Below are 12979 nucleotides of genomic sequence, written 5' to 3'. Positions count from 1 at the left end.
GGGGTTCTATTCGAAGGACAGCTTCGTAAGCTGTATAGTCAAGAGTTTAAAAAAATCACCTATTTACCTATATGGCCTGAAGTTACATTAAGTTTACTGGTGGTAGGTCTCTCATAAGTGAAGGTCCGCCTGTGTAGGTACTACCGCAAAGTCTAATTCTGCCGCCAAGCAGCATTGTGTAGTCACTGTTGTATTCCGATTTGAAGAACATTGTAGCCAGTGTAACTAATGAACATAATAAGACTCATGTTGCACGATGGTGGAATACTAAACAATATTTTTTAAATCAAGTTTGTTGAATGGTGTTTGTACTGTTTATAGGTGGTCGTATCGCTTACCATCACCCAATCAGCAAGCTCGTTATGTTATTCAAAGCAATAAAAAAAGTATATAAGGCGCAGAACTTATATTAGTCTCATGAAGTATATGAGGCGTTTGATGAATATAAGGGGCATGAAGTATATAAGTTTTGCAAGGTATAAGGCGCGCGTAAAGTTTGTAACTAATCGCGCTTAACAAAACGTCACTAAGTGTAAGGAAACGCTTCCAAAAACGAAGTCAGGTGATAGTTATGGAATTTCTGAATAATATTTTATGTTTTCTATTTTTATACCATCACGTATTAATAAAACTATAAATTTCGGCACTGATACGTGTTCGATCTTTGCCAGTAAATAAGAAAGGCTTCGTATTTTGTTTCGCATGGAAGGACATGAAGTATTCCAGCTTGGCTTTAGGCAATTATAGCAAATTTAATCTGAAACCATATTCATTAAAATATACCTTCAATAATACTTTCTTAATTACTTGATCGAAAGTGCATGGTTTAGCAAAACTAAATAAAATAAAACATTACAACTCCTAAGTTTATGAGAGGTATTACTTAAAACTACTGAACCGATACATAAATGTTTTTCATTAAAATACCACTGTCTCAGCGAATAATAATTATTATAATTATTATGTTAAATGGTAAGTATTTTATAATGATTTCTTATGTTTACGCGAATGTTAAACATTAAAATTAAACTATTTTTCGGATTTTATCGCGGTTTTAGTGACCATGAAGGCTGCGAAGTCGTCGAACGTCGGGAGAAAAAGTAAAATATTAAAACCGCGATAAAATCCGAAAAATAGTTTAATTTTAATGGTAAATATTTTGTTTTCATATTTTGGTTTGATTAATTATTTTAATTTACGAAATAACTACAGTTTATAGTTCTGTGTATTAAAACATTTTTTTTTCGGAGAAATTTATTACTTGTTTAGAGACTTGTTAATTAATTTTAGGCCAGATTTAAACTTCTATTGTGTAAATAATTTCATGCTTCAGCAGCTGATTTTAACGGACTCATTTTTATTTTAAACCAATGTATTTATCCGATCAATATACGTATATATTTTGAATCTATGCTGTGAATAAAGCTAAATATATTAACATATAAATAAAAACAGATGTATGCTTATTTATACTTTATTATTATTACTACAAAATTGAATATATACTTAATTATTTTATTTGCCACTTTTTTCGTCCTTTTCTTCACATTCTTTTTGGTTTACCGCATCGTAATCTGGAGAGGAAAATCACACATCAGAGGAAAATTATCACTTGTTAATTTACGTTAAAATGAGATTTTATTTCAGGTGTAGGTATATATATAAGATTCTGATTTGAAATAAACAATTTTCCACGAGGTTCTGGAATTGAATCCTATGTTGGATATATCTAATATGATTCCGTCGTAATTGAATCCTCCAGAGACATTTGAGTACAAATTTGCAGGCGGTCGAAATGTATGTATTTTCTGCACCATGCTTCAGAGTATGTGTTGCATCGACCAATATTCAAGTGGAATAAGAATTTTTGGAAAAGGATACTAAAGTAAAAAAATATAAATTAAAAGTTATGATTAAAAAAATTACTTTCACAACTCCACGGTTGTCTTTCAGTGCTTAAAAATATCACAAAGACAGTGTTGCAGGCTATTGCTAGTGCGCCAACTATTCCAAACATCACGCGCCATTGGTGTGGGTTTCTCTGCAAAAATAAAAAAAAGTCAGTCACGATTTGCTAAAAAACTAAGGACTGTGTATGATTTTAAATTGGAAATATAATGAAAAAATATAAGTAGTCATTAATTAAGGAATTAAGAGGCGTCTATAACTGAAATGTAGGTGCATTAAAACGTAAATAATTATTAGGCTACCTTGAGCGATAGTCTCTGCATAAATTAACAATCGTTAATTCCTTAAACTTAAACTGCCAACTCCATCGATATTTTGTCAATTACTCAATTTCTGTTTATCGCATCGGGGGTTCTTTACGATCGTTAACCTGTATCGAAAGTCCCTAATCCCTATAGAATAAGTTCACACTGACACTCCGTTGAACTAGGAACATACACTTAGTGGACCTGCTTCCCATGTAGGATATAGGGCGAGCCTATCGCCATATCTGGCTCAAATTTAACAACGGCTGATAAGAACAAAAACTATTTTCGCCAACCTGAGCATCGAACCCGAGACCTTGTAACAATAAATAACCCTGGCAGTGATACCGAAATACAATAACGTCACATTATCACGACCTACTTAGTCCGCCAGTACGTACCACGTCAGTGACTATGTGCGAGACGAACACGGGGATTAGCAGCACGAAGATGTTCATGATAGTGTTCCCGACTGACATGATGGTGCCGGTGAAGTTCGGAGCCAGGTCGATGTGGTTCACCTTGAAGAGTAATCAGTTATAATCAAAATGTGGAAGTTTATGTAAGTGTTTAAGATGATTGATTTGGATTGAAATTATACTTGATTAGCAGATTCTATCGCGTTGTTAAATATTCTTTGATATCCGATGTTTCGCAGGCTTTGCAGCACTTCGTGATCGCGGAGCTGACTGAGGAGTTGGTGGTAAGAAAAAATAAGGATACAGTTCTACTACCAAATTTAAATTATACAAAAAAGTTAATTGTTGTTTATGGTTCGATTTAAACAAAAATAGATCACAATATCTGGCAGCAGATCTATTGGGTCGCGATTTAATTGAATGTTCAAATCGGTTCCATGCGTGCGCAGGTTTCCAACTACCTTCATTATTAAAATTGGGATGATTTTCTTTGATTTCAATAGCCTCACAAATCATCCTAGCTAGAAGTCTGCGTTCATATACGCTCAGTTCTAACAGAGGCATATGGCACTTCACTGATGGTAATAATTGACTAATATTTCATTTTATTCTTAGGCGGTCTGAAAGAAGTTTAATGAAAGCACGATTCTAAAAGAAATAGACCTTATTGTCCTGGATTAAATTTTAAGTAAGGTACACCTTAAAATTTTATTCAAGATATTTCAAGCAAACGGAGCCTTGAACTAAACCTAATTAAATTTAAAAATTTCTTTGAATCCCAGCAAACCACATATTTTATAATATAAAAATACATGCCACAAGATATTAAATAAATAAACATCAGAAAAAGTGTCCAAGTCGATTAAAATTTATATTGAAAAGACGTAATACGTTTATTATAAAATGTTGAAAATCTTTTATAAAAATATTTATTTTTAAAATTTCAATTGATCAGTTACCATCCATCCAGTGTGAATCGCCATGTGACAAGACATCGCGACCACGAGACATGCGATGGCCACCACGGTGTTGGTCGCAAAGGATGCCAGGATCAGCGATATAGCTACGCCGACTTGAGCTGCAAAAGGTATATATTATACTAGCTTTTGGTCGCGGCTTCGCCCGCGTGAAGGAGTTTTCCGGGATAATTTTTTTTCCGACTTATTAGATAACTATCGTTATATGACCAAATAACATAAAATCATTATAAATTGTACGCTATATGTTATTCTGATGTATAGCCAATATTGTGGAACGGACTGCCAAGACGAATTTCTGCAGATTCAAATCCTAAGGGCACGCACCTCTGACTTTTCTAAAAAAATTATGTGTGTATTCTTCTTAAAGTCTTCCAACTTGCACTAGGCCAGCGTGGTGGACTAAAGCTTATTCCCTCTCAGTAGTAGAGGAGGCCCGTGCTCAGCAGTGGGCAAAGTATATAATACAGGGCTGATATTATTATTAATATTACCTACTATAATGACACACACACCTCTGACTTTTCTAAAAAATCATGTGTGTATTCTTTGTGAATTATCGCTTGCTTTAACGGTGAAGGAAAACATCGTGAGGACACCTGCATACCTGAGAAGTTCTCTATAGGATTTTTTGAGGGTGTGTAAAGTCTTCCAACTCGCACTAGGCCAGTGTGGTGGACTAAGGCCTATTCCCTCTCAGTAGTAGAGGAGGCCCGTGCCCAGCAGTAGGACTATATATAATACAGGGCTGATATTATTATTAATATTACCTACTATAATGATTACCCCTTGACAGTCGACACAATTTTGTCGGCCTGTTGAAACAGGATATAAACAGGCTGATTCCGGAATGGAACACTTATGTGGGCTACTATACCGGGTTTTATCACCTCATGTACGGTTGTCGCTATCCGGGCGAATATAAAATACGAGTAATCCTACCACCAGCAATTAGATGGTTTAATTTGTCTAAATCACCATAAATAATTACTTGATATAGAAATCCGATCCGAAATCTAAAGAATGATACATCAATAAATCAGAATACTAGTAAAGCAATTCACAAGTCAATTGCATACAATCTGAAAATCAATTATGCGGATTTCTCAACCATAACAGAACTAATAAAGGTATACTTAGGATCGAGTTATATCTTACAAATTGAGTTGTTGATTCTTCTTGCATTTTTCACGCTGATTAAATTTCTATTCGTGCAGTAATCTGATGTTATTCCAAAACCAACGCTCGTAAAGAAACTCGCTACGTACGGTAGAGAAGACAAAAGACCACTCTGAAATAATAAAATTTTATTTAATAACTAGCTTCCGCCCGCAGCTTCGCCCGCGTGGATTTCGGACTTCAAAAATGGAGGAGGTGCTCAATTTGTCGGGATGTTTTTTTAATGTATGGTGGTATGCAGGTGGTCCGATTGTCCGGTCAGGGTCTGATGATGGGATCCTGGTGAAATCGAAGGAACTCCTCTAATATTATAGGCAAACCTATGACCAGGCAAAATTGTATGAAGCTCGCGCGGACGCCCCGCCTTTTTATGCCTGCGGCCGCGAGACGCGTCGAGCGCGGCGACCGATCCTCGAACGTTCGCGACCGGCCGCACTGCGCGCTTGGCGCCTAGCTGCTAGGCCGGTCGCGAACGTTCGAGAATGTTCGTTTTACGAAACTACTCGCTAGGTGATTCGCTAGCCTCTAGGTGCCAAGCAAGCCGCCTGCCTGTGCGTTCGCGACCTTATATATATACAAAAATAATCTTTATAGCATGATTCAGTATTCACGCGTGATGGCTTATTATTAGCGTATCTCATGTATAACATTGGTGTTTCTATACCGATTTCTATGATTCTTTTCTATGGAATATTTAATAATGTTAACTTTATTAATTAGGGATGACTGAGAGTGTTATAAACGTAAGAGTAGACAAATATAATGAGAAAGCTTCGAACTGCTAAGCTATCGGGAGTTACACGTGTTATTGTGAGTCAACCATAAAAGATAGACATATACTGTCGTGGGATATTTTTTACACAATTTTAAGGAGAACATTTTCGTCATACATGATCTCTGTGCAGCTTTAACCATTAAGGTTGCACACGCGACGGAAGCTAAAAAAATGGAGTAACTTCTCCCGTTTTCCCAACATTTTCCTTCACTGCTCTGCTCCTATTAATTGTAGCGTGATGAAAAGTATACTATAACCAGCACAGGAGTATGACAAATAATTGTAGCAAGTTTCGTTAAAATCCGTCGAGTAGTTTTTGTTTCTATAACGGTTATACAGACAGACAGACAAAAAATTTACTAATTGCATTTTTGGCATCAGTATCGATCCCTAATCACCCCCTGATAGTTATTTTGGAAATATATTTCATGTACAGAATTGACCTCTCTACAGATTTATTATAAGTATATATTATAAGTATATAGAAGAAGAAGATTAAATCGCTGTCCACAAGGTGTCTCATTTTCAAGAGTAATTATACCAATATCAATGTTTTTATTTATTTATAAGATAAGATGATAAGCTGGACCTTATGTTCAAGTTTGAAAGTTATTTTGGGCTAGAAATAATTAGGGGTAACCCAAAGACTTACAATGCTTTGTGAGTTCTAGTTTGTACTAATTCATTAAATTAAAAAAGTCATTTTTTTGGATATACTTTACTTGTACTTATACACAGGATATTCTGTTTTAATTACTAGCAAAATATAATATAATCATTTCCAGGTAAACAAAGTAAGACTGTAAGAAGTTTTGGTGACAAAATTCTAATGTGTTAGAGATTACACATTCTTTTAAATCTTTCGAATTGTATTTTTGTTAATTACCCTTTACAGTTTCAGATCACTTACGCTTTTAACGTTGATGCCCAGGATATAATGGATATATGAAGGCACTTGTGTGAAGAAGAACACATAAGCGACCCCGCTACCCACGTGGGTCGCAAATGATGCCCATATAGGCCTCGATGTGAGCAAAGCTTTCCATGGAACTCTTGGTTTCTGCAAATTAAGTTATGGACTGAATAAATCAACGACTTTGGGTTAGGATTACATTCTGCTCGCCTTTGAATGGAATCTCTTCCTAGAATAAAACTCAGCTGTCCATTTTTATGGTTGAAATTTGTTTGCAGCTCCATCCGTGTAAAAATTCTATCTTAGAATAAAAGTAAGACTAAACTCGAACTTTGCTCGCAGCACCGTGTGGCTCAAAGTTCTTTACCATAATAAAAATCAAATTGAACTCTCCGAGAGACAAAATAAGCCTATATTTCAGAACTTCTAGAAATTCATTTACTATTTTTGTGTTTATTCTTACAAACATCCAAACACATTTACGAATCTTAGCATAAGTTAGATATATAAATTATTAAAAAAAACCTTTCAGAGAATTATAAAGCTTGGATTACTCTTCTAAAAGCTATTAAAAAAAATAAAACTGTTTCAATCGTTTAGGAGATTACAAAATTTTCTTATATAACTAAAACAATACCTTTACAGGTCCATCGCAAAATCTTCCCAAAATAAAATTCTTCTCTTCCTCAGTGATGGATTTATGCTGCTTAGGAGTAGCGGCACCGAACACAGTGAGTAGAGCGAAAGATGCAAACGACGCGGCTCCAACTGTCCAGAAGGTGGAAGGCCAGCCCCACCTACTTTCAGCTAGGATGCCTCCTATTTGAAAGGCTATAATATTTCCTATAGTCGTACCTAGAGAGATGACACAGAGGGTTACTCCTATTGGAATCCATAGTTTATATTATAATCGCGAAAGTAACTTGGTTTGTTGGTCTGTTACGTTGCACGGCAGCATCACTGAACTAGTATCAATGAAACTTGGTATAGTGATTGAGAATTTGGGAAGGACATAGCGGGACTTTTATCCCGAAAAATCTTTTACACACAGGCATAGCCGTGAGCTAAAACAAGTACTTCTCTATATTATGGTATATGAGATATTGCTCGCGATTCTGAAATGCTTACATGAAACATATTTCCCGATATAAAAGACCTATAGCATACTTACTAAGATAAAAATTAGTTCACACAATAATCAAAGACCCTATCTGTGTTCCAAACACCCAAATTTATAGCAGAAGAGATTAAAATTTCTATATTTTCTACGGCCTTAAAAAATATAATATATATTTTACATAAAATATTTATATTCATAAGTCATCATATCACTGTCTGTATGGAGTGTTTATTTTTCATGGCATTATCTCAGATGTATTTACTCAGGCTTATGTTAGCGCACGTGTTTGTAACAAAGACTTATGTAACATCAAAAGATTTAACTCTGCGGTAGAATTGCCTAAAATAATATATGATGATAAATGTTCGTTCAAATTAATAATATTAGTCATGTATATACTTTCCGACTGCTACGCTCTGAGTTTATCAACTTCAAAGAAGGTTTACACCTTAATCTACCACAAATACCAATTCACATATATTCTTTGGAGTACTTCTCGGGCAAGTTTCCTCACGATATTTTTTTTCACCGTCAAACCAATTGACAAAGAGTAAACACATAACTTTACAAGCTATAGGCGCGTGACCTTGGATATTGAACCTGCAACTTTTCGTCATGCTATTCCGTTCCACTCCCAACTTGGCTATCGTCGACATTTAGTTTCGCAGTTTTACAAAAAGTCGAGGTTGCTTTTGATATAACTACTGGTACTGTCGATGACACAAACACGCATTTACAAAACCTTATACATTTCCTTAGACTTAGCATTCATAATTCTTTTGTTAATAGGAATGGTAAACCCTGCGGCGTTCCCTATAGTATCATCAGATACCCTTCCTCTTTTACTACCTTAATTAAAGAAAATATTTCACTTAACAAAATATGTTTCACTTATTTACTTGCCCGTATACAAATAACTGCTCAAAGTCGCCCGTTCGCTCCTAGACACCCAGTTAGCAAGTAACATCTGTACACTGGGATATGTACCAGCTTGAGACAGGCCTTGAATAATTCGGCAACAGCATACAGCCTTCCATCCACCCTATAATAATTGAATCTATTTGTAATACAACAACCAAAAAGTTGTAGATCCAATAACCCTACGTTTTCGCTGTTACCGCTTGTCCTTATTGCAATATCTATGGTGTTTTTGTGCATGTATATTGACGGTAATGTTCAGTAACAATTAAATGAGCTTCTTCTTATTTGTCTATTTAAGCTATATAAAGGTAAAAAGATAATGTATTTGAAGGCCACAAGATGTTGGGCAGATATGCTTTTTATTAGCGTCCACTTAATATTATGGAGCCACATCCTCAATTGCTTAGTTTGGCTATAAATGGTCAAAGTTCAGACGGCATTAAACAAATAAGAATCGTTATGACGACATCTCAAATTGTAGATATGTTATATGTTATAAAGCTATTAGCATGCATGAAACACTGGTTATGTTGGAGATTGTGGTAATGTGAAACCGATGGGATGCTGAATCCAATGCTTAAGAAATTAAAGCTCTTAGTAATGGTAAAAAAACCCCGCTATTACGTCGTGTGACTAAAAAAATCTGATGAATTTATGAACTATATTTATATTTACTGCTATTACTATTTTTTAATTAAATAAGGAACATTATGGTAGTTCATAATTTTCAAAAAGATCTGACATTGATTTCAATACAATTGTTTGTGAATTTCCTGCGCCGTCAACTAAGGAATGAATGCTCAAGGTCTGGGAAAACCTTACCCACATAGCCAGCCATGGCGTTGCAAATGACACAATTCCGTTGGCAAACAAGGCTATTTGAAATGGAAGCTTCCCTCCCCAGCGCTGACACACCATTCCCATCGGGAACATCATGATGCAATAGCCCAGGAAAAAGGATCCCAAGATCATCTCCTGGATTGGTTTTGACCAGTTATAGGTCTGAAAAAATATATAAGTTATTAGCTCCTTTGTAATTTCTAGATTTGGGTGGTTTTTTTACACGTTATTAGGCCGCTAGAATTATGTTGGTCATCATTATTGGATGTGTGATAATAAAATTAATCTGGTATATAAAGTGTTTTCATTATTGAACTAACCATATTATCATGGAATAAATTTAGACCGTTTAGTTCTAGTCAATCATGCTGGCCTAGTAAGACTTAGCAGGCTGCACTTTTTTTCCAAATTCTTGTAAAGAATTTCCAGATGTGTACATTTATGTCTTTTATCATTAAAGCAAACGATAAATTACAATTGACTTACCCTATAAACATTCCATTCCTTAGTATCATTAACATCAAATTTGATTTCGGAATAATTTGCTCCAATACTTTTTATATCCGATTCATTTATATTTTCACTAACATTTCCCAAAACAAAGTTTTCACTAAGTCCTTCTACAACGTCACTTAAATTAGCTATGTGTGTCTCCTTAATTTCATGGGCATGTGTCATAGCAACTATGGAGACCCCTAGATGACCTCTAGCTAAAAAGTTACTACTGAGACAAATAGTGAAAATGATAAGTTGGATGTGTCTCACGCCGAAACCATAGTGCGGTGGAACTTCTGCATCTGGAACGAAGAATCATTTGAGTTTTGTATTCAAATACATTGGAAATAAATCAAGTTTATATCTATCATGTATTATGAAACTTTATAATATGACTTATTTGCTGATAGAGTTCTTACGTATACGAATTAATCAGTCTACTGTACCAACAATAATTTTATGTTCTTCGCTGTTATTGTTGCAATATTATTTTTTTCCTTAATAACTTATACAGGGTCATTTTGACGTTGCGTTACTAAATTAAACCACATAATCGTCTTTACCTTTGCGGACATTGTGCCAAATATCATCCATTAATAACCAATATTTTCACGAAAAATCCTGCTTTTAGTTTCAGATTTTTTTATTAACTTGTAGTTTAATTCGAATATGTTGCCACTGCAGCGAATTTTCTTATAGTAGTAGTAGTAGCTTTAGGGCCCGTAAAATGAAAATTACTTTTTTATTAATATTTATTATGTTTGAAACTTATACTTTTTTTATTTTACATCTACGGCTCAAGAAACTTATTGTATTTAGTGTTATTTCCAAGTAGATAAGTATGTGGTTTTATTTAGTAACGCGATGTCAAAATGAATTGTATAATCGTTTTATTATACTTTTAGTTTACGTACATATTGGATATTATAATTAAATAAATGTTACTGACCCATGATCTGAATCTAACCATTTATTTGAATTATTTTATCTCTCTGTTTGTACAGGCTAAACACAAAAAGAGTTTTGTTATTAATGGAATTTCACGGACTAATTTAAATTACATTTCAGTAATAAAAAATACTTTTCCATGAACTTATCATCGCGATAAAAACTTATCAAATATATGAACGAAACTAAAAATACAAAGTCTAATTAAATAATGACACACATTACGCCTTTATATCCGAAGGGGTAAGCAGAGGCGCTACCAGGACATAATTTTTTTGCCAAGTTCGTGATACCGGGCTGATAATAAGCGGATACAACAAATACCATTTTGCCCGACACGGGATTCCAACCTGGGACCTCAAAGCAGTGGTCATATAACTACCTTAATAGTTGCTCAAAAGAGTTCCATTAAAAGCTTCATAAAATATTTAGGCTTCATTAAGTAGTTGAAATCAGCGTCACATACTCTGAACATGAAGCATAATCAAGTTATCGCAAGTTTTGTTCACAGGTTTTGAAAAAAAATGATTTCAAATGTTAGACAAAACTCAATTTATTTACTTTGATGTCAAAACGATGTTAAATCCACTTTCGCGATTCCACTGGTCCGTATAACAAGTTTTAGATAACATGATTATAAACAGTAAAATGATATTTTTTGAAAAGTGTTTTAAACTGGCCAAAAGTTATTTTTGATGAAAATATTATTTAACTGCCTTGATGAAAAATGTTGGATTTATTTTATTTATTATTCGTTTAGTAGTTATATTACGTTACGACTGCAGACTGCAGTGCCCAGGTCTTGGGTTCGTTCCGTGAGTCGGGCAAAATGTAATTGAAATTTTCAACTCAGTATCAGATCGCAGTCTGGAATTTGTGCCCGAAATCACATCATATTATGAGACGGAATACACTCAGTGGAAAAATCGTTGCAACAGTTGCACTTCTGCCTACTCCTTCGAGGGTGAAAGGCTTGCGTGTATCTATATGTATAGAACTAAATTACTGTTAATAATATTATTAAAACTTACGCGAGACATATTAAATTAGTCAAAAACAGTCTCCCCTGAGGATGACCTACTTAATAGGTCGAAACTGGTCGGCGATTCCGACTACTTTTTGTATACGTAAGTAAAACCGTGTTGTTTTTGACTAATTTAAATTACTGTTTATAGACAGTGGCAAAATCATCAATATTTTTTAAGACTTCCAACTGCCCTCGTTACTCTGAATTAATGTTGTCTCATAATATTTTTACCCCTGCTATAAAGTCCCTCTAACCGTGACAAAATAGTACCCCAGCACAGTGGTAGAAAGAATGCGGTGTCATCCACCCAGTACTCTTGCATACAGACTTACAGGCAGTATTCGTAATATAAAATAGTCATTTTTTATTGCTTTGAATGACGAGACGAGTTTTCCGTTCGCCTAATGGTAAGCGATACGACCGCCCATAAACAGTAGAAACATCCTTCAACACCTTAAATTACAAAGTATTGTTTGGTATTCTACTGCGCTCGCCATCCTGAGACATGAGATGTTAAGTCTTATTATGTTCAGTAGTTACAATGTTCTTACCTGGATCTTTTAAAAGCTCCTTAGTCGGTACTTTAGAATAATTATTTGCAGTTTTTTCCATTTTAAATCACTAAATTTAGATTACACAAGTTCTTAATAAAAGAAATACATAGGTAATGGATAAAAAACGCAGTTTTAGTATTCGCAACTGAATATCTATAATACAAAAAGGAAAGCACATGTAAAGAGGAAAATGCTTTTAACTATATGGCAAAATACGAAAACCAACTTGAATATATGAAATTCAAACCTACTATAAATGCTACGCGTGGTTTTACCCGCGTTTATTTCAAAACTATATCTCGGATCACGGGACCCAAGGACACAAGTTTGAGGCACTGCGCAGCCGTTAAATGCACACCCGAAATTGAACAAAAAATTTGCTTAGCGGCAGGTAATTCCTATCTCCTAATACAACGATTGATCTCTGTTAACATTTCGTTAAATTTAATTTAATTCTAAAGCTAAATCGAAATTAAAAATTAAGACAAAACATTGCTATAGTATTTTGTCGAATATGTTAATTTTACATCTGCCAAGGTCTGCCAAACTATAGTATACTAAACCCATAGTAAATCTCTGACAAAAATATTCACAACAT

The 12979-nt window shown here is 34.6% G+C and overlaps 1 protein-coding gene across 1 annotated transcript; it reads right to left on the bottom strand.

The window, feature by feature from the left end:
• Positions 1-1458: 1458 nt before the first annotated feature.
• Positions 1459-12604, bottom strand: LOC115442925 (putative inorganic phosphate cotransporter). Its single transcript, XM_030168132.2, has 11 exons — positions 12379-12604; positions 9844-10154; positions 9340-9519; positions 8500-8638; positions 7114-7331; positions 6474-6623; positions 4768-4900; positions 3592-3710; positions 2615-2734; positions 1927-2041; positions 1459-1574 (listed from the first exon to the last, which is right to left on the bottom strand). The coding sequence occupies exons 1-11, from the start codon at positions 12437-12439 to the stop codon at positions 1516-1518; spliced, it is 1605 nt and encodes a 534-aa protein (XP_030023992.2). The 5' UTR covers positions 12440-12604; the 3' UTR covers positions 1459-1515.
• Positions 12605-12979: the final 375 nt, after the last annotated feature.

This window comes from Manduca sexta, chromosome 14 (assembly GCF_014839805.1).
Source record: "Manduca sexta isolate Smith_Timp_Sample1 chromosome 14, JHU_Msex_v1.0, whole genome shotgun sequence".
Classification (NCBI taxonomy): Eukaryota; Metazoa; Arthropoda; class Insecta; order Lepidoptera; family Sphingidae; genus Manduca; species Manduca sexta.
This window is presented reverse-complemented; position numbering and strand designations above follow the sequence as displayed.

Coding starts and splice junctions, on each gene's coding strand:
- LOC115442925 (XM_030168132.2), bottom strand. CDS start 12,439: ATGGAAAAAACTGCAAATAATTATTCTAAAGTACCGACTAAGGAGCTT. Junction 10,155..12,378: donor GGAGCTTTTAAAAGATCCAG/GTAAGAACATTG, acceptor TCTTCGTTCCAG/ATGCAGAAGTTCCACCGCAC. Junction 8,639..9,339: donor CGCCATGGCTGGCTATGTGG/GTAAGGTTTTCC, acceptor CAATTATTATAG/GGTGGATGGAAGGCTGTATG.